Source organism: Poecilia latipinna, unplaced genomic scaffold (genome assembly GCF_001443285.1).
Source record: "Poecilia latipinna isolate Pla-1442-1.1 unplaced genomic scaffold, P_latipinna-1.0 Scaffold1070, whole genome shotgun sequence".
Lineage (NCBI taxonomy): Eukaryota > Metazoa > Chordata > Actinopteri > Cyprinodontiformes > Poeciliidae > Poecilia > Poecilia latipinna.
The window spans coordinates 1-23132 of record NW_015113686.1 but is presented as its reverse complement, the minus strand read 5'-3'; the positions used below and the strand labels follow the sequence as shown (position 1 = coordinate 23132).

The 23132-nt window shown below is 38.1% G+C and overlaps 1 protein-coding gene across 2 annotated transcripts; it reads right to left on the bottom strand.

Annotated features, from left to right (window-relative positions):
• Positions 1-204: 204 nt before the first annotated feature.
• Positions 205-20232, bottom strand: LOC106959339 (integral membrane protein 2B). 2 transcript variants are annotated; one of them, XM_015051855.1, is made up of 7 exons: positions 19980-20232; positions 3784-3954; positions 2708-2776; positions 2412-2549; positions 2209-2319; positions 1309-1459; positions 205-401 (listed from the first exon to the last, which is right to left on the bottom strand). In XM_015051855.1, exons 1-7 carry the CDS (start codon positions 20061-20063, stop codon positions 313-315), a joined length of 813 nt encoding a protein of 270 aa, XP_014907341.1. In that variant the 5' UTR covers positions 20064-20232; the 3' UTR covers positions 205-312. The 2 variants fall into 2 exon arrangements, with proteins under 2 accessions (XP_014907341.1, XP_014907342.1); XM_015051856.1 differs by having other exon boundaries at positions 3823-3954; positions 19980-20231.
• Between the last annotated feature and the right edge of the window lie 2900 nt (positions 20233-23132).

Below are 23132 nucleotides of genomic sequence, written 5' to 3'. Positions count from 1 at the left end.
AACAGATGTACCCATATCTATGGAAGCAAACTGATGCTATTTTCTGCAGACGTTTTGATTAAAATAATTTATACATGGAAATTCGGCTAAGCATTATAGCTTCCTAGATGATTCCCAAGCAGAAAAAGAAACAGAAAATAATAAGCTTTTACCTTAATTAACATTCAGTAGATATTTACCACACAGCTTCACATTTCACTCCTCTCTCTTGCTCAAAACTCTTTATTGCAGAACAGAAAAACAGATAGGTGACGATGAAGAAACACGACCTCGGCTGGTGCCTGCGATTTTAAGAGCTGCGGTCGAGGCGTCTCAAGGCTCGCAGATCAAAGTCTCCACCACAAACTTGTTCTCGAAGTGACGAATCTTGTGGCAGTTGAGAGCTTCGCGCTTCTGCATACCTGTGAGACGGCACAAAGGTTCTTCGTTACGTCGCGTAAACGGCACTTTGGATCCTCCGCTAAGTTAATGCGGTCGCCTTGGAAACGTATTCCAAGGCCTTCAGTTTTCTCCACATCTAATAGTTTTTCAAACACAAATTTTATTGTGTTTTCTTTGGATTTCTGAACAGCACAAGTAAAGTTAAGTGGAAGGAAAAACTTTGTAGACAGAAACAACTGTGACCTCCATTTGTATTCAACCCCTTTTTCCTGATGCCCTTTAACAAAAATACCACAACTGCCTTCAGAAGTCATGTGCTTATTAATAAGTGTGAAAAAAAAGAAAAAACAAACACCAGAAACAGTTCTGGTCAAAGTACAGTCTCTTGCTATAGTTGCCTAGTCAAAGGCCAGACATAAATCCAATTGAAAAACGGCAGCAAGACTTGAAAAAAAATAGTTGTTCCTGGATACCGTTTATCCAATCTCTAACAGATGAACTATTTTGAAAAGAAGACAGGAAGAAAACCAAAAAAAATGTAAATTAAAAGCTGAATACATTCAGATTTTATTAATGTTCTGAGAGATTTTCATCTAGAAATGCCTGGCAATTAATTTTTTTGTCCACAACAATCTGGTGCCGTGACCTGGATCTCTCGACTGGACACTCGAGGACGGCGATGCTCACAGTGCTGATTTTTTTTTTTTTTCCCCACAACAAAAACGTGTTGAAAACTATCATTTCCTCCCACTTAACAGCTACACGTGGCACAAAATCCTAAAAAAATACAGTCAAATGTGTGGTTGTCAAGTTTGAAAACATTCAAGATGTGGAATTCATCTGTGCTTAAAGTTCATTTACCTGGGAAATGGTTCAGTATTTTGTTGGTGTGTGTGTGTTGTTGTGTTATGTGGAAAAGCTACACACCCAGAATTGTGTCTCTGCGCTGCAGCTTGAAGGTTTCTTTGTCGTGGCAGAGGTTGTAGATGAAGTACCCAAGCTGGTCGACGTTCTCAAGGCGCTCCGTCACCATCATCTCCTCATGGATCAGGTACGACTGGGGCAGGTAGGAGCCAGCCTGGCAGAGGGGAAAGACATCTCTGTCACAGAGAAATCTTTTTGTTTCAAAATATTTCTTCCTTCTTCTGTTTTATTCTGCAGTAACAGACTAAAGAATGCCAACTGCCACATCAGAGCCGTTGCAGATAGGAACAACAGGAGGGGCAAAAAAAACTTCAGAAAAGTTCTAGAAACATTTTTTAAATTTCTGAGAATCAAAAGTTTAAAACATTCCACTTTTAAAACAGAAATTTCCAACAAAGGAATTTTGAGATTAATCTCAAAATTTTTAGTTTTTTTTCCAAGCAAAATTTTGACTTTTTAAACTCGGAAACTTTCTTGATTTCTTAATAATTAAATTCCTAAGATTAATCTCAAAATTTCCGTAACAGGCTGTCATAGATTAGTCATGACATCCTGGAATCAGCTCTTTTTTTTGAGGCCACATTTCCTTTAAATTTGCTGTGCATGGAGAACAACATTATATATCTCCATTACTTTGCTTGAGTGTTGTAAGAATAATGTGACGCATGCATTCCTTTGGAATTGCGAATGCTGCATCAGGCCTTATTTAACATTAAGGGGAGAAAAAATGCTGTCTGAATATCTGTTCCAACATGTCAGGGCATTTTGAAAACGCTACAATGTCACAAAGACTTAGATCGTTTTTCATTCAGACCAACTAACAACAAACACACGTCGAGTTCCCCGAGAGGGAATCAGCCTGGATTTGCGTCACAGACGGCTGGCAGGAAAACCTTGTGGTACCTTGACTTTGATGAGCAGATCCAAAAGATCTCTGGGAGGCATGACGATGGAGGTGTTGAGTGGGATGACGTAGCATTTGTTCAGGTTCAGATCCAGGTAAGCGGTCAGCCTCTAGGAGAGGAAAAAACAAAACAAAAAAAAACATCACGTTCAGCACTTCTCCTTCAAATTTTCTGTTCTCTCCGAGTTGTCAGCTTCCTCACCCTCTGGAAGTCGTGGACGATATCGGCAGGGTCTCCGTCTTCGAAGTCTGGCACGGGCACGTTGATGAACTCCACCTGCTCCCGCTCCAGCACTCTGATCTTCTCTTCCAGCAATCGCTGGAAGTTCCTGTTTGGCATCTGTGGACCGCACCGGTACAGGAATCAACACGGTCGCTTTGAAATAAGGTTTGCCTGGGAGCTAATTTTTTAAAAGTTATTTCTAAAGAAAAAAAATAACTAAATACCTTTAGAACATGTGAATAAGCTAATATGGAGAAAATGCAGTTTTCACAAACCTCCTCATCAGCGATCATGTAGTCCTCCTCGCGGTAATTCACACCACAGAAGAAGACCTCATCTTCCGGCTTTGGTAAGAGAGAAAAAGAAAACATTTATAGAAACATATTGAGATTTTTGACACATAAGCACATGTCGCTGCAGACATGTCCATCCGTTTAGCGTTCATATCAGGATGAAAATGTTTCTAGTTCTAGTTGCGCTTTTGAAACAGAGCAACACATATTTTAAGCTTTGCTGACGTGCCGTCAACACCTACTTTATGAATTGTTTACATGTTAATGGCGTATAACATTTGGACATCTATTGGACGTGTAAACATCATGTCGATCGTGTGTTGTGTAAACGTCAAAGTAATGTGAAATTTCCACATGTACATGACCAGGCTGGCATTCCATAAACGACCCGGCAACAGTGAGCGAGGCCAATGCGCGATTCAAAGTGCCGACTATGAACCTAGCAGGTCGTTGCTAGGTAACAGGAGAGTGAGTGAGTTAGTTGATGTCACCCACCTTTCCTAGCTAGCTGTGCAAGGTTGAGTAGCTAAAACTTTCCTTTGCCTACATCCCGCAGAATGTTGTGCAGCTCTGGATTCAAGTTCAGTGAAACTATTGACTATTTTCTATTGATCGTGTGTCTATCCCAACAGATATCGTTGTTGTTTCATCGCTCAGTCCTACTGTATGCCCACTTATCCATACGTTGGTGTTTAGCAAGAAAGTCCTGGATTGGAATCCCGACCTGGGTTCTTTCTTCATGGAGTTGGCATGTTGACCCTGTGCCTGCGTGGCGTTCTCTTTCTGCACTCGAGCTTCCTCCCACAGACCAAAAACATGACTGCTAATTGGTCTCTCTATGTTGCTCATAGGGTGTGTTTGTGTGTCTCTGTGTCGCCCCGCTTCTCACCCAATGACCGCTGGAAATAGACGCCAGAACCCAGCAAGGATAACCGGGTATATAGACAATTGTTGGAATGATGGTTGTGTCACCAGACCCGTCTTCACACCTAAACTCTATGGAAACCCGTGTGGGGTGAAGAAAAGACACAGTATCCCGCATATTTTTGTTTCCTCACTTGAGATACTTCCGCAGTGCTATAGTGACTTGTGTTCACCTCCAGGATGTAGTAGCGGTACAGGTAGGCTCCTGCCACCACCACCCCAGACAGCATGAGGGCCAGACCCAGACACATGCACCAGCACCAGGTTCGAGACTGGCGACGGACCAGCAGAGCCGCCTCGGCATCCTGCAGGAGAGAGAGAAGAGAGGTTATCAGGGATTGGTCGACTGCAGCACATCGGGCCTGTTGCTGGCTTCTTCATTAATAACACAATGACTTGTGTTATCAGGTATTGTTTCACCTGTGCTGTGAAACAATACCTGTTACCAGTCAGTCTATTGTTTTAGACTGAAGAAATTAAAGTTGTTTTTGCGTGTTTTAACCAAGTTTGGTGCATCTAAGTTTGCTGTACTGGTGCAGTTATAAAAAAATTGTAATTCAGTACATTTAATGTCTGTGTTTAAAAAAAAAAAAAAAACATTTTAAGTTTTTTCGTATAGGATTGGTATTCCCTAATGCTAAACCTCAGATATCGGTATCAGAAGTAAAAAAAAGTGCATCTGTTCCTCTCTGGGTATTACGCTGTTTGAAAGTGTTACTTGAAAAACACCCCAAAACGGTAAATTCCTGGTTGAATTTACAATTTTTTTTTTTATGTGGACATTTTAAATCTTTGCTAGCTTTGAGGCAGCTGCTGGTCCAGGAACAGAAAAGATCAGAGTTTGATCATAAACAGGAAGACCTCCTGGGAGTCTGGAAACCCTCCAGAGAAAGTCACCCAGAGGCCAGGGTGTGACGGCAGGCCGAAGTGGGTCTTTGTGAGAAAATAAAACATTTTTTTTTATTGTTAGATGAAGGTTTCACATCTCTTTACAGGAACACAGAGGATAGCATGACTCATCACAAAGCAAACCACAAGCAGACATGGAAGTTGAAGAAGGGAGAAAAAAAAAAACAACAACAAAAAAACAATAAAATAAAAGAAACAGTGAAACGAGAAACAGATGAGTAATGTTTCTCAACCTCACTTTGCAGAATCAAAGCATCAAGCCTGAAAGACAGGCATATATATCTGTATAAAAGTGCACGTAGTTCATTCAAAACCACCTGATGTGCTTCAGCCTTGCTTCCTGTTTGTGTGAGCTAATCTATGTCAGGCCTTGCAGTCTTGTGTAAACCCCCACCAGAAGAAGAGAAGTGTGAGGAAACAACAGGCTCTTCCAAGAAAAGCCAAAGTCCAAGTTTACAAGATGTAAAACATTAAAAATCTGTTATTCCCCTTTTGACACAACTTGAAAGTAAAACTAAAATTTATCTCTGAACAGCAGCTGTGTTGTCCGTCACCCAGTGCAGTTCAGGGACACCAACATTTCCTGCTGTTGTTCCCACAGCCTGCGACAGGCGGCACAAAGCAGGAACAGGAAGGAAAGGATCAAACTGATTTAACTTTCAAAGTCAATTTTTGGATTAAATATTTTTTATTATTTTATTATTATTATTGAAGAAAATGTTTCCCAATACACTGAATATTTTTTTTTTCCGTTCAGTTTCCATGTATCACAAATATGGAACTTCCAGAAAATTGCAAAACTGCCGAAACACTGAGTTTGGTAAGTAAATGGTGATGTAAATCAGTTTGAATGCCCTTGTTAGTGAAATGTTCTACACAAACGGACTTGATTTGACTTCAAGGACACAATGCCATGTTTCTCCTATCAACACAAAGAGTATAAATATAACAGACGGCTTTTCTATCTTTGTTTTATGGAGCCATTGTGTTGCTGTTATCCCAAAAGTATTCATTCAATCTTAAGCATTTCCTATGTTTTCGTATTAAAAAAAAAATCCACAATCGACTGGATTTTATTGGTGAGACCAAAACAAAAGCAGTGCATAATTGTAAAGTGGAACTAAAAGGTCATGTTGTTTTAGAAGACTTTCCAATTAATAACGCCGAGCAGTATGACGTGCGCCTTTGTGTTCGGAAAGTTTGCAGTCCCGACGTTGGCACAAAACGCCTCATTCATGAGAAAAAACCGCAGCTGGACAGTCAGCACTTTCAGACCTTCCCTTCAGCATACAGGAAATTCAAAAAGAAAAACATTGACGCTTCCTGGACACCGATAAGAGGAGCAGAGCAACTGTTGAGAAAAAGAGGAACCAAAGAAAAGTTGTTTTGGGGCAAAGAGGGCCTTTGCATAAGATGTGGTCAGTTTTGACGGGCTGGAAAGCCGTTGAGGAGGGTCTTGACGTTGAGGCTGGAGAAAAAAAAGGAACTAAACTAAAAAAGGATAAAAAGAGGAACTCGATTGAGAATATCACTCAGCTCAGTTCTGAAGCTGCGTCTCTGAACAGGCGGTTTTTGTCAAATGGCTTCCAAATGTTTTCAACAATGAGGCACGAACGAGCCCATTCCAAACGGCGTTTATTACAGAGATACCCAGCCACTCCCGTTCACGCTGCAGAAACAAGTCTGACGAGCCTAAAACTACAACGGAGAGAGATTTCGTCGAAAAATAAAACGTCCATTTGAGTACTTTTCAGCTTGGCGCTCACTGGCATTACCCTAAACCAGCTGCTGTGAGTTGTTTTTAATCAGGAGGTTGAGTTTTGTGTTTAGGTTTATAAGGGCTTGGCAGGTTAAAGATTAAGGGCTGATTTTATTAGAGGGAGCCCACACACACGTAGGGAGTGAAGTGGAAGGAAGCGTTGCTTACTAAATACTTGAAAACTGTTTTCCATGTGCAAAGGTTGATCAAGTTGATCTGATTTTTTACCTCCATTTCATTTGGAAAACAAGCAGGCCTTCCACATGTCAGGAAGTTTCTGCAAGTTGCCTCTGGACGCAGACGCTCCGATTTTCCTGTTTTGCCACCTCTTCATTAAACTTCTCCAACGAGACCCGACAGGCCTTCGGACGAGCGTTTCACAACCGCATCGCACACGCCCTCATTACCACACTCTTCTGTCTGCACATTCAAGTATACTGATGCCTCACACAGGAGGAACAGTATGTTCAGTCGTCTGAAAGTCTTCTTAAAACGAAGCCACGACTGCAGACCGTAGTCTGATCGCCTCATTTGGGTTATTCAAAGTGATCGAAATGACGCAACAGCAAATTAAATAAAAAGAGATGTTCAGAAGAAGGAAAACATCACCATTAAACTATTTTTTTCATGAAGCTGGTCTAACTTGATGGTTTAGGGAGTCTCTAACTGCGTTTCCATTGACCGTACAATTACGAAAACAAATTCGCTTGATGGAAAGGCGAAAAAAATTCACGTTTTTTGCTAAAAATGTTTGAGGTGGTTTTTAGGCCGTATTGAAATTAGTGTGCTTTGCAAAACTGTGACAGAAATGCTTTTTTCACATCACACAAATCACGAGATCAACAACCCAGCTGTTACTACTGGCGAAAACCACGAAGAAGACAGGAAGCGGTAGGAGGATGACGACTTGGCGCGTTTTTAAATGACTTATGGCATTAACAAACTTATTAACATGTGATGTTAATTGCATTTCTTATTTAACAGAGAAACAGCTTTGCAAAATTGTAGTTTTTGTTGTTTTTTTTTGCATTAGCAGGAATATCAACAAAGTCTTGTGCACATGTGTAATGAAAACAGCTTCTATTATGATCAACATTAAGGGACGTTTTGGTCGAGACAGTTTGACCCTCATGCTACTAATTTCAGCTGTCAAGCAGTTTTTCTACCATAGATTTGGGCTTTACATGCTACAAAAAGATTAAAGTAAGATTATGTAGATAATTAAACTAACTACATAAGAAAAAAAAAAGCATAAAAATCTAAATAAAGAATGAATATAAACACAGATAACCTAACATATGCGAGGTATGGCATCAGCAATGGCATTAAACATGGTGCACAGGATGTAGAGCAGTAGAAACCTGATGTTACATGCAGACTGTTTCTAGACAAGACATGAAATCTATATTTATGCTTCATTGATTCTACAGAACAGGAAGGAAGGAGACTGTTTATCTTTTAAAATGGCCGACCTTTGTAGGCTGTCCTATGTGTATCACACATCTTTGGTAAGGTTATCTGTACACACAGCTCATTCTGAGGAAGCTGAAATGACCTATGAACACGTCGCACCGTGGTGCAATCAGAAAGACAGAGGTGTAAAGTTATAATGTTCACTCACAGCACACACTGAGATGATCATGTTTGGTACTTCGACACTTTCAGTAATGTCTGGTTGAGCTTGTATTCATCAGAGTGATTGCTATTATTATTAAATTCCTAATTTGGTGGTTTTGAATAGAGCTCTAACGTGATGCATGCGGAAATATAATGAACAACTAATCTCATTTCCCATTTTAAAATAATTCTGTTCGATTTTGATGATCTAAACAGGTTTTAAAAAGAGAGTTCTTGCAAACACTTCATTTGAACAATAGCTTACAATTATTGGCTGGTTTTATTCTGGGTTTTTTCTTTATTATTGCATTTACCAACTCTGCTACAAGAGAAAAATTAAAGAAAAATAGCATAAAACACTGCATTTAGGGCTTCACAAAATGTCGCAAATTATTATTAGCGTTGGCTAATTACTTATAGGTACCATGCATTCAAACTAAGTTTGCAATAGGTTGGGTGCCACTTGTTTAAAGCAAACATTTTAGAAGGTAAAGAGTTTATAATGTGGTCAGAACATCATAAGAATACTAGTTATTGTGATAGTTAATATTTAAAAATGTTATGACTAACATTGATTTTAGTTAGTTTGTATTTTCAATGTGAAATGTAAATTCAATGTTCACATTTTGTTGCAGTTAAAAACAGGAAATCTGAAAATATCACTGGGTGATTATGAGTTATTGGTTGACATAGTGAACAATCCCTAAACACAGACTATAAAGTCTTAAAAAAGCCAACATAAAAAATAAAGTCTGGAGGGGGTGCAAGTAAAACCTGGTGGCCCGCCAGGCTTTTCATACACTGGGGTAAACTCTGTACACTGAAAATGATATATGTAAGTAAAATGTTAAATGAGCTGCTCTGTTAATCAATACTCAACAAACTACGCTACCTAACCTTCCTCCGTCCACACTGATAATGATTTCACAGATAAACAGCTTCCTGAACTTCTTCATAATTTACTCCATGTGGGAATAAATTCTAACTTTTGCAACTCAAAGTCAACATTGTCATTTCTGTAAGACACTTCTAGAGAAAATGAAGTGCCTATTTGAGTGGAGCACATGGAGGAATGCGTTGGTTCAATGCATCAGCACCAGAATGAGTTTCTAGTTCAGTGTGTTTTCTTGAAATAAAGAAGTTTTACAACACTCTGAAAAAGCACTAAATGTTAAACGACAAAAGTGTTACTTTTATTTTTCTTTTGCACTGAAGGAGAGATCTTAGTGTGGCTTGTGAGACAATAAACTAAATTGTGAGCCGTTAGCAGGTCTGCAAACATTGCTACATAGATATAACAGTATCGATCTAGAAAACAGTCTGAATCTACTTTAAATCAATAATTAATTAGCATAATAAAAAGGCCAAGAGATGCATTTGAAATAAACATGAAAAATATATATTTACATTTTTATATTAATTCTACATAATTCCTACTAAAATATAAAAATTCATTATGTTTAAAATGTTTTATCCAACTAAAAGTCTAAGGGTTTATTTTAAAGGCATGTTTATCTATTTATCTGTCTACGAATAAGACCATATTATATAGAAATAGAGCGAAGTGGCTCCAAGCATTTTTTTCCACTGAGCAAAGGGTTGCGTTTCTGTGGCGACGGCACCGAGTATCGGTGTCCAGAACAGCTTTAATTTCAGTGCACCGACACAAACACATGAAACTCTAAACCCTCAACTCTGCAAGCAGCCAGCAGGTTACGCTGCTACAGAGAAGGACTGGTTAGAGGATTAGTTCAGTACTTTGCTGGTACCAAGAATTTCAGAGGAAAATGCTGGAGAAGGTTTGAACACTCCCAAAAAACAAAGTAGGTCTTCTTGGAAAATGACTAAAAAGCAACAAATGCTACTAGCTCTCTTAGCGAGACGGTCAGGAGAGCATGAGGGTTGTGGGGGGTGTCCTGTCTGACCGTCAGTTCCTGAAAACAAACAGATGAAAAAAACAAAACAACAACTTTGTGAGTCAGTGCGCCCCCAACCACACACCACTTATAGAGCAAGAAGCTTGAGGGGACCCAAATGACCCCGACTCTTAAGACCACGCGTGAGTTAGCTTCACAAATCGCAGTGTGATTAGTTTAAGTGATTTACAAACAGTTAAATCCTCCTCTTCCACTAGAAAACGGCCAGCTTTAAGGAGTCTGGGAGCAGGCATTAAGAAGCAGCCTGGTTATTAGGACGCCATTATGCTCGGCTTATGAAGTCGCGCTAAGAGGCAGCGGTAAAAGAGGGAAGCGGTCGTGTGAATCTGCGCTGTCTGAACCCCAGCGCTGCCAAACTCTGTTCCTGCCTGTCTGCTTAATCCGCCCCTCTTCTTGAGTTTTAGTGGGCCGGCGGCGCTCGGTGGGAGGCAGCCAAAGAGCTCTGTGGCTGAGTCTCTCTGCTTGATTAGGCTGTAATCCTTCTCAACCGGTCCACATGCCTGAGATGATAACCAGAGAACGCACGACTGGAAAACCGCATGTGGAGCCAACAAGATGTTTGGTGAGAAATCCAAACTTGTATGGTTATGTGAAGGTGTAGCAGTGGTCAGTGGACCAGAAAGCTCCTCCTGTATGGGAATAAAACGGCTCGGAAGATGAGTTGAGTTTACAGAAAGTGGCACAGGGGAGGAAACTCCACTGCCTACACAAGCAGTTTCATGATGTGGTGAGAAAGCTGACTGTAACAGCCGCATAAAACGCAATAACTAACTGTTCTCACTAATGATTAGCCTTCTGGCAAACAGCACACCTAGCTAAAACACTCCTTCTTCTTCTTCACATCTTTTATAGGATCTCCACCGAATGGGAATTTGAATTCTGAAGGTCGATACAGTGCTGAACTGACTTAGAACGGTTTTAAACACAGACATAAATTTACTGAATTACAAATTTAACTAGGTTCAGAAGCTTGGTCAAACAACAACAAATTTAAATTGTTCAGTCAACGCAATTGGGAGTAAAACAGGCAATGTAAAATAAATAATAAAGAAACTGAAACTGACAAAAATAACAGATTGACCACCATGGTTAGATAAGTAAAACATAAACTGTAACGAATCTTCTGTCTAATCGTTCACAAAGTGAAATTAGGAATTCTTAATGTTAAATAAATAACACAGCATGACGCCGCTAAGAGCACAAAGTATAGAATTAGACTGACTAGATCTGCCCTTATGGTTCAGGCCCATCGTCTCAATACCCGATCTAGAATGTGTTTGAATATCGGGACCGATACAGATGACGACATGGGATCGGAGCAGCGCTACTGATTACCTGTAATATTTGTGTTGCTAAAATGAGCCACAAGCCGAACAACAAACTGTAACGATGTCTGCACTGGACAGGGTTGTGTAGGAGACTGTTGAGGTGTTATTGCCTTCGGGAAAATATAATAGTTTCTCAGTTTTAACTACAAAAAACTGAAAATGAAGAACAGGAACTGAAAAGCAATAATTATTCCTATTGCTGATAATAATGACATGTCTCAAAATTTACAATCCCATTTGCAATTTCTAACATTTATTTATTTTGATTTTTGTACACAGACTTGAGCAAAAAAAAAAAAAAAATACAGTGGAGACCCAGCAATTATAGTTATAGCAATTATCAAATTTTTATCATGCTAAATATTTAGTTGCTGTTCTGCTTTTGTACAGTAAAACTAGCAACTGATGTTAGCTAGTAAATTATCCAGGTTACCTGCCCAGGTAGCTGGTCTACAATCAGCTTCTCACAGGTTCCCACCTGTGCCTTTAAAAACAATCTGACCTCAACAGGAGTGAGGATAAAACAACAAGTATAGAAAAAACATCAAGATTTTACATGTCTTTTTTACATATAACTACATTAAAACAAACATCTGTCATAGTTTCTAGTGGGGCGTTTGGGCGAAGCTGGGTTACAATGTGAAGGGTTAGAAAAAGTTCAGAGGAGATCGTAAAATTGCTCAGACACTTAAGTTTTGTTTTCCTACAACAACAAAAAAGAAAAACGCAAACCGGGATTGAAATGGTTGCCGTTTTGTTTTTTTGTTTTTTTTTACTACAGTGTCTTTACTTTAGCATTAGCATAGTTGATTCAAATTTAAAAAAACTATGTTTAGTGACCGCTAAAGAAAAGAAAAAACTAGTTTTTTGGTCGTCCATTGAATGCATCATTTCAGACATGGCGCAACAAATGCAAACAGAAAGAAGTGAAACAACAACCACAGAACAGCAAGTTTTACATGCAGCTGCACTTTGGACTTTATAACGGCAAGGGGAAGGCTTGATGAAGACGTTTTGTCCTCGTTACGCTCAGAGGGGAAACCACAGGATCAGCCTCAATTAAAATAAGCTGTTCTAATTTAGACAAAACAATCTGAAACACGTCTTTTAAAAAGGGAAACTTTTCTCAAATGTCAACTGCGCTTCACATAAGCTGGTAAAACTGGGTAGAAAAAAGCTTGAAAATCTTGTTACACTAAGTATTATTTATAGTTTTTAAGCTCTTTTCCTTCTATTAACGATCTATTCATATATTTATAATTGGGGATATGAAAAGTTGGACCAATATCGATATCTGATATTAATATAGCTGTTAAGACCCACAACAATATTTACCGATATCATATTTCTCTTCCATTTTGAAACCTTTGGAAAAAATGACCTTATAGATGAACAAAATGAAGATAAACATTGGTTGTGCATATCAGACCGATACCGATATGTTAAAAACAACTAATATCGGCTCATACCAATGTTAGTGGTGATATATCGTGCGGCGCTTCGTATAATTGTGATTAATTCAGAACTGTAATTTTACTGAAGAAAAACAAAACTCTAGATTTGACAAATTTTGCAAATTGTTCAACAATATTTAGAAAAATGTTTTTTGTTTTTTTGATGTTATTTTCACATAGCTTGACAAGTTTATGTTAAGCTGGAACTTAACCTACCAAATACTAGATCTATTTTGATTTTTTTTTTTATTTGAAAAGTCACATCTTTGATTAGAAACAAAAAAATGTAAGATTTATTTATTTGGGCACTCTCTCTCAAATACCATGTTGAGAACACAATCTGAATGATTTTTGTTTTAGTATCTTAAACAACAATATTTTATGTGTTGTAGAAAACAGCTGCCAACTCCATTGTGGTAAAACTTTCTGATTGCTCCAAATTTCCATCTTTTTTTTTTTTTTCTTGGACCTAAACATAATAATTTCAACCATCACACTCTTGTATCCCACATCCAGATTTTAGTGTATTTCTTCAGAAATCTGTGTAGGGAAAGGTGATAATGCTGCACCTCCCGACTCAAACACTACAGCTGCCGCCGTCTAACAGAGAGTCGGCTCAGCAGAGACCTTCGCTGCACGGGGCCAGCAGCGCAGCACGCAGAGTGACGTGTGAACCTGTGAGGGGATAAGCTGTGGCGCGCCATCGTGTCAACGTCAAGATAAACCAGCTAGAGATTAATTTAGGCCCTGCGACACTTATTGGGAAACATCCTCCAAGTAGTTTTACTCTCAAACTCTACTTTTCTACCTACTAAAATAACTAAACTGGAGATAATGGCAGTTCTGTTATAAATCAACACTGGGCAGAGATCAAGTTCCAGCTGAAAACTCAGCTGCTTATTCAGTGGGTAGTTGGGAAAACACAAAGAGCAAAGTCCGCTGCCTTCAAAGGGATTTTTAATTGATCTGGGTGAGGGTTAGCTTCCCCCTCTATCTGGGGTTTCCCTACAGAGTCATCTTCACTCCAAGCTGTCATGTTTACAGTGAACTTACAGAACTTTCTCTGAGATGTTAGAGGCCAAATTATTAACAGGAAACATGTTAGGGTTGCAAAAAAAACAAACAAACATGAGTTTATTGAAAACTTTAGCTTCACATGTTGATTCAGATCTTTAGAAGCTAAATGTAACGATTTACTTACAATGTAATAAAGCTTTACAGAAGAAAGCAGGACATGTCTGAAGGGGAAAGCTGCTATCAACAGGTCTAATCCAGCACGCACCACTAGACAAAAACCTGCACTGTAAGTATGTTCAATCTGAAATCCTCTGGAGACACTTCTCACGAGTCTGTAATAGGCTGAACAACATCACACACACCACAGAGGATGTGTGTTACTAAACACTGTCCTGAAGGCAATTAGAAACTAAGGGTGAGTTCACACCAGCCCTGTTTGGTCCGCTTCAATCGAACGCTAGTCAGTTCATTTGGGAAGGTGTGAACGCCCAATTGAGCTCCAAGAAAAGGAACTAAAAACCTTGGTCACAGTTTGGCTGAAGTGAACTCTGGCGCAGTTTCATTACATATATGAACACCAAGCGGACTAGAGGCCACGCCAAAAGCAGGAAGGAGACTACAGCGCAGGGCATTCTGGGTAAATACAACCATAACAAACGTGAGTCTAGCGCTAGAAGGAGAAATGTTTTATGGTCTTTCACCAAAGATAAAAGAGAATTCCTGCAAACGTTAAAATTTGCCGCTGCTCCATTTCTGTTTATGTTCCGTGAAGAAGGAAGCTGCACTTAGCAGCTGTGTTTCCATACAAATGTGCACAAAACTTTGTCAATATTCAGGTAATGCCAAACAGTACAATTTCCCAATTGCAGTGTTTCCATTAAATAAGAAATCACAAGTAATGAGTTCATGCAATAAGTCATTAAAAAACATAATAGGCCGTCATACTCCAACTACTCCCTGTTGCCTTTTCCTTTGTGGTTTCTGCCAGTGGTATTTCAGCCTCAATCACACTGACTATCAGGTGTGAATACATACCTGATATCATGTGAAAATACCTATCAGGTGTGAAAACACCCTAAAACAATAGTCCCGTTTAAATATTTTACCCAAAGCATTTCTGGTCATTTGTTGAGGTTTTTAAGTTTGTAGAGAAAAGCTGATGAATGAGAGACTACAGAGGAGTTTACCAGGCAGAAAAAGAGAGAAAAATGTTTAAAAATTCACTAGTGAATGCTGTTTATCCACTCTGAGTCACTCCACACCAGCTCATCAGACGGTTTACACTGCGGTACTCTGGTTACAGTGTTTGTCTATCACACTAATCAGTCCAGTCCAGCTCAGCTGGTCACCTAACTGATCCAGCCGCCCTTTTTCCAACTCAAAAAAAGGGAAAGTGAAAGAGAAAGCCCCCTCTGTTGCAGCTGCAACTTCAGAGGATTCGTGAGACAGAAACAAGGTGGTTCTGGTTGCAACGCAGGAGTGTTGGGTTCCCACACAGACGACTAAAATGATCATTATTTTCATGGTTTCATTTGAGATGAAACGATACGATAACTGACCCGATGAGAGGATTCATTTGACTACTTCAGTTTTCTGGCTCCTTTTTGGAGCAGAGTGCCTAGTTAAACCAGCGGAGCCACTTCCTGAGCCGCAGGAACTATTTCCATTCAGGTAAAGTTGGTTGTCAGTATGCCCGCAGTGAAAGGCCATGATTGTCTCCATGTGGGAGACACAGAGCCGCCGTTTCCACAGAAATCAACCTGCAGCATGTTTTCAGCTGCAGCAGTTTTCGTCATCGTCAGTCGTACTAATTTTCACCACTGGAGGAGAGACTCGTTACTAGGCAACAGCACCTTCACTACTGAGGGAACAAGAAGCTAATTCAAATTTTTGATCAAATTCTGCAGATTTGTGATGATAAACATGTTGTTTATTTCCATAAGTATTTATTAAGATACAGATAGAAGTGATGGTAAAAAGTATTGTTAGCCATTTTTATTGCAACACTAGCTCCATTTATTGATAAATTTTTTTTAATATTGCTATTGCTGCATTCATGAAACAAGTAGTGGAAATAAACAGTAAAAGTTAACAAGAAGTTTGAGGGACAAATAAATATTGTTATGCAGAGTTTATAATTGTCCCGATAAAATAAAATTCATCCACATTTCACATATGAATGGTCTCAATAATTTCCCACCTGTTATTCAAGGTAATATTACACATTAAAATCTAGAGCTTCTGGTTGTGTTGGAAAGACAGAAGTTACAAAGAGAGACTGTAATCTGTAAATCTAAATAATAAACTGCTTTTCAACATCAAGGATATAATTTCTTTAGTTTTAATAAAATTAAAAGTTCTAATGCTATATTGTTTTGAGAATTAGATATTATATTAAAGTGTGTTTAACTAAATAATTAACCAGGATCAAGGCTGCACAATATTTAAAATGATTCTCTATCATAAAATGTGCCAAAAACAACAAGCATACAGAGAGAGACTGTTTGGATGGTTACATATTTAATGTTACCTAAATATGTAAGTACCAAGCTATCAGGTTCTATGCCAGTCGTAAATTTAGTAACTCTTGTTGCTTAAGTGTTAGAAAGGATGTAGAAGAGGCAGGACAGCAGCAACTTTGCTGAGAGAAAATATTTCAGATGGAAATCTAAATTTTCCCCTCGGTAGTTGGATTCACGTCAACTTTCTGACCTGAAAAGTTCATGATTGTTGCAAAAACAAACAGAGACATCATAACTGATACTGCTTAAGGTTATTTTGCCATTATCAATATATTAACTTGAAAATGGTCTCAAAACGACAATATCATCATTTATCTCAATAAGAACTGGCACGATTTATCGTCCAGAAAAAATGTGTTATTGTGACAGGTCTAATTAACACTGTCTACTTGTGTATTTATGTCCAAGTCTTGTAGCTGCTGCTCCACACACCAACATCATCCAGCCCTAAACATGACCCAGAAATTCCTGCATTAATGTGTGTGTGGAGGTTCTTCTGCTGAGGGGATCATTGCTGCCTTTTCATTACCGCTGGGAAACAGCTAACATGATGGAACACGTTCTGATTCTTTGGAGCCGTTACATGTTCAAAGTTTGTGACTGAGTCGGCCGACTAATTTGCTCCTCTAAGTATCTGGCTATGTGGGAAATGAAACCTGACAGAAGCACGGTCATATTTACTCTAAACTCCCTGTTTGTTGAGGAGCTTAAAGAAACTTTTTCTTTTTCATTCTAAGTAGCAGTTAAAGACTTAAAATCATAATGTGTCCCTACAATTAACAAAACCGTTTCAAGTAATAAACGGTCAACAGCAAAAAAAAAAAAAAAAAAAAGAGTTCACACATCCAGGGCCGGATTTACAAGAATGTCGGCTCCTGGGCTGGAAACCATTTGGTGCCCTATTCACAAAAACAAAACAAAACAAAACAAAAAACATTATTTTTCCTGATGCAAATTACAAGGGTTGTCGCAATAAGCAATAAATCATTTAATTGTTTAATAAATTAAAATGAGCACAATAATTTCTATTTGCACAATTGATAATTTTTCTCTTCCTCTTTCTACCAAAAACTGGATGAGAAAAGTCTTCAGTATGGTGCCTTGGTCTCAACTAGACCTTTTTATTGAAGGGCAATTTGGTTTTCAGAGACGTCATAATTCATTTTACTTGTTGTTTCTGTTGTTTTGTTTATTTATTTTGGATATTTAAAATGTCTTACACTTCCATGGTTAAATATTCATTAGAATTTAAGGTTTATTGATCTTTCAGAATGTATTCTTGCATTTTTATGCCATTACCATTAGAACATTTGAAAATGGTCTCAAAACAACAATATCATGATTTATTGTGACAATTTCTGGAACAATTTATCGGCCAGAAAAATTTGCTATTGTAGCAGGCCTACAAATTACACTACATTAATAGATAAAACTACACACAACTGGATATGAACCGATGATACCAGCTGATGGTGGAAGGTTTACTATTTCTCTTGGCCAGTAGCTGCATGTTGTCCGCCTCCTACCCCCCCCCCAAAAAAAATATTATAATTTCAACATTTTAAAACACTTGAGTACCTTTTATATTCATAAAAATCCCAAAATATTATTACCCTGAGCTACTGCCCCTTTTTTTAAATTTGGCTCAGCACAGATCAGTGTCACTTTATATCACTTTAATACTATCATCATATCCTTAAAGACAGTCCATTGCATTTGGATTTGGATTAGGCTGATAACAAGAAGCTACACATTTCAGATCCAGCCTTTTCTTTTTATGTTATCCAGGTCAATGCGAAACAATCCAAACCAAGTCCAGAACCTGCTGTGTTAGCACGCACTCCGTTCCCTAAAACAGGAAACGTTAAACTTGTCGAGATAAGGGTTACACAGAAAGAGATCAAAAACGAATTAAGACTGCAGACCACAAAACCCACAAAGCCACGCTGTTGAAAACCAAGATTAGAAAACCGCCTTCATACAGTGCAGAAAGTGTCGTCTCTCACACTTTATCTCCGACTTGTACCAAACGCACACATTCGATTTTGCAATCGAGCAAACAGTTTATCTGCACAGAGCTGAGACTCTCTCTCTCTCTCTCTCTCTCTCTCTTTCTCTCGATCTTGACTTGCACGCAAAGAGCTAAAACTTCCTCTGCTTGAATAAAAAAAAAAAAACTATTTTGTTTCACAACAGGGTGGCAACTTGGCTGAGAAAAAGCGATTGTGATGAACTTTACTCCTGCAAATTTAACACGAATCAGCAGAACCTGCTCTGCTCTGAAAGGTTGAATCATTTCTCTTTTGCAAGCGTTACATCACAAAGGCGTTCCTCGCTGTGTTTTTTGGAAGGTGAAATTGCACGAATCTGAAAAAAGAAAAAAAAAAAAAAACACCTCAGGAGAAACTGTCACACTCGGGAGCTGCACTCACATGTGAATGTGACCAGCCCACGAGAGGAAACCGTCCAGAACTCACACAGGTTTTACTGCTGACACGCTCACGTTTTTCCTTCAGCTGTAGAAAGGAAAGCGTTCACTTCTCAAACTGTCAGGAGATTAGATAGCCCAACAAAACACAGAGTGAGATGTCCAAGGGAGTGAGTGTTCATGTGATGACAGGGACTTCCTCTGTTTATCCTTTTGCTTTTATAGTGCTGACATGGTTAAGATAGCAAAGCGGGCCTAATACATAAGAGCTCAAATACCTAAATTATTTGTCCTATTAATTAAAAACATCAAACTAAGGAACTCCTACTATTTTGAGGCCTGTAGACACATCAACCAACTTGGATGGCCTTCGTTTTGAGAACAGTTACGTCAGAAAAGGGTTAAGGACACATGCTACTGGTGTACCAATTGTTAAATTATAATAATAATAAAAAACTAGTTTTAAAAGCTTTCCAACAATATAGTTATAAGTTCAATCTCTTATAACAATGTGCTTAGTAGAAGCAAGGCCCCTAAATCTAATTCTCCTCAAGTCTCCACGAAACCCTGCAACAGAGCTATTAGGATAAAGCAGGACTAAAAAAAAGTAGGTTTTCAAGAGGACTAATTACAATAAAAATGACAATATTTCAATTTGAAATAAACTCAATTGAGAGTGTTGCAGATTTCTAGTTTTAAACCGCTGTAAATTATTTGTTCAACACGGTTTTTGTGAAATAAGGTCACTCCGCAATTTACAATACGTCAATATCGCGATATTAAACTAAATTACACACGCAAATACCTACTTGGTAAAACGGGTGAAACTAATTCCTTACTGTAATTTTTGTCTACTTTATGATTTATGTATTTAAAAACAACAGTTATATGCGTTAAGAATTGATCCCCAAACAGATATAGAGGAAAAAGAAACTCAACTGCGCTCGTCCCGCGGTCTCAAACTGACAAGAATCAACTAAAGCCCGACGTCTATTTCAAAGATTATTACAAAATTATTTCATTTTTGTAACAAATTCGTCTACTTAAGGAGTGGGAGCGAAACAAAGTGGAGCGAAAACTTACAACTATATAAAATGTGCCTTTAATGGCTGTTAGTGTTTAAGCCCAATAAAACACTAAAAGCCAAATCAGGAAGTAACGTCCGCCGAGTTCCGAATTTTTAAACGTTTTTAATGTCATGCAAAACACGATATTTTCTTTAAAACACGGCAAGTTACACATTAACATAGACTAGTTCGCAATGCTTCGGACTACCGCCAATAGGCTAAAAACAGCTTAGGTTTCGCTCTCTCCGTTCTGCTCCCCCCGTTCAGCTTAAAAAGCCATTTTCAACCTCACCGTTTCGTCCTCGGGGATCAGAGTTTCAGCATCTTTCTTCACGTCTTTCTGTGCCAAAGCGGTATTAAACGACACTTTCACCATCCTGAAATCGTCGGCGGCAGATTCCCAGAGGCGAAAAACAACAAAGAAAATGGTTGAAAGGACAAAAAGATATCAGAAGTTGCTCCGAAGTGAAGTTGTTGCACTTCCTATTCGGCCAAGTCTGGTATGTTGTGAAAACAAAGCCGCGGAGGTCATCAAGGCAGCCAACGGAGCTACTGCGCAACTTCCGCTAGGCCTTCCAAAATAAAACGAGTTGGGTTGATTTTTTTTGGGAGACTGTTAAGTTAACTAAAACTAAGATACTAAACAAAATACAGTTGAAGATTTTTAAAATAAAGTTTGCTGGAAGACAACTGATGGTACAATAACATAAAAGTATAGAAAATGGTGAAACAAACATAATCTGAACAAAAACAGAAAACCTAAAGTTAAAGGACAAATATATGCCTATAATGTATATTAAATTTCCAGCTTAGTTTTTTTTTTTTTTTTTTTTTGAAAAAAAAAACTGCAAAGTAGGTTAATTTGCGACAGAGATTAATTAACTCTGGCAATTAAAAAGGTGAAAGAATTATTTAGGAAAAAATACATATATTTATCCGCCAGCTATTTAAAAGAAACTACTTTTATGTCAAGCTGTCAGCTGTGAGAAACTTCAACTGAATTACAAAGGTTGGAACAAAAGGCAGTTTTGTTCCAATATTAGCAGACTGATGTTTTTTCTGTCAGCTTTAATGTTTTAGTTTAATTAAGGATGTATGTCATTTTTTCCTTCTTTTTTTAAAAAGTAAATTATATGCATTATTTCTTTTAAATGTCCTGAAATAAAGTAATAATAATAATAATAATAATAATAATAATAATAATAATAATGGCAGTGTAATCCAATAAATATTTGAGGATTGATATGAGGCTTGTAATTGTTTTTAATTTGAAAATGCCAATATATTTTTGTATAAAACTGAAATATACCGAGGACATGCTTGACGAATAGCAACATTTGAAACCACAGTGATGAAAACTATCGGTTTACGCATATAATAAAATGGAGGTGTAGACCGATTTCTCACAAAGTTGTGTTTTACTAACTTCCTGCACAAAGTTTTTCTTCTGGCTGTTTATTATTATTATTATTATTATTATTATTATTATTATTATTATTATTATTGTTAATTATTGTTAATTATTGTTAATTATTATTATTTCATTTGTGCTTTTATTTACACAAACCGGAAACCCCGTGGTTGTTGAAATTCGAGCTTTATTTGATCTGTTGTGGAGCATAAACGCAACTTCACAGACGAGACGGGTCTCGTCGGCGGTCCGTACTGCGCATGCGGGTTAGTTGGGCCCTTTGGGTTCAGTTGAGGATTTACATCAGCTACAAGTTTGCGGAATGTCTACTGGGACTATCACGAGATTATGTTTGAAAGATAACCTGCAATTTGGAGACAAGCATCGCCTCGCAGCCGCTCTTTCCTCTTTTAGGTCTCACAAAAACAAACTTTGCTTTCACTTTTCCAGCGAACCTTCAGTCATAAATCACCTCAAACTCTCATCCACACACACTGCCTGCTGCTCTGGATGCGCAGTTACCTTCACTTTTATTTTATTTTATTTTATTTTATTTTATTGTTGGATTTACATGCTTAAGAATTAGGTAAACATGCAATATTTTAAAGAAACAAGTAATTTCAGATGTTTAACAGGAGACGGAAGTGGAGTTTGGAACTTAAAAAATAGATTGTGCAGATTTGCTTTAATTTAAAAAAGCAAATTCTTTTGGACTAAATTGAAAAAAGAAAAAAAAAACAAAACAACCATAAATTTCTTGTTGTATATTTTCAGCAACAAAAAAACGGTTTAACCTTTTTATAATAAGATAGCCTGTTTCAGTTTGACGCTGTTTCCAATAATTCTCGATTTGACTCTGTTGGCTTTGTCTCTTGCTTTTCACTCTTCTTCTTCTTTTTTACTTTATTTTGAATGCTGAGTTTATAACCAGCACCACAAAAATGTGAACATGTGCATTTCTGTTCTCCAGTGTTTTGCCATTCTTGTCATACCTGTGTTACCAATGAAATAGTCAATTCACAGAGGTGTGTGTACCAGCAGAGCAATAAGCAGCCTCATTTGACTTGCAAAACATGGCTCCAATGACAAAGTCTGACACATTGGTAAGACTAGACTCAGTTGATGAAGAGAAAAGACTATTGAGCAACTACAACTGTTGAATCAACAGAAATGGATACCAAAATATTTTCAGTTTCTAAATAATTGCAATATCTCATACACAGGAAGGGGGTATCGTGTTTTAAAGAACCTAAGAATTAAACTGCCAGCTTCAGTTTCTTGTGGTTGCAGTTCAAATTGTTTTAAAATATGGCGTAGATTGATCAGATTTATTACAAACAGTTACTGATTGTAAAAACTTAAATTTAGAGTAGAAATATGATCAGAACATATGGATTTTTTTAAAGAATCTATTGCTGGAAGTCCTCTATCATGGAAATACATGTGTTGAAATCATTGTATTGTGTTAGAAAAACATCATCTGCAAAGAAAAAATAAACCGTCATCATCACTTTGCAAACAAAATCAGTCAAACAGGCAAACAAAAAGCTCCCAGGCCACATTTTGGACACCCCTGATTTAAACGATACCAGATGTAAGAGAACACCTGCTGAGAACACAGCGATTTATGTATAGTGTAAGTTTACATTACATGTAATGTAATTTACTTACTTTACAATTAAAGTAAGTAAATACTTACTTTAATTGAGATAATTCACTTTGATAATAATTAAACTTTAAAACTAAAAAATGAAAGCCGACAGTCAAATACTGTACGTAATAAGGCCTGTGGGTCGCCTGCACCTGATTGGCTCAGCTGGTCAGGGGCGCAACTACATCCCTGCCAGCATGCCTAGGTGGGCCCCATGTGGGGAAAAGGAGGGCAGACTATATGGGTCCCATATGGGTTTGTCCGCGGGTTCCACGATGGCCCCACATGGGTTTGCCCTTGTAGGGCCACAGCCCTACATGGGCCCTATGTGGTGGTGGGCCACATGGGTTTGTCCATTTAGGGCCCATCCAGGGTCTCAGTCT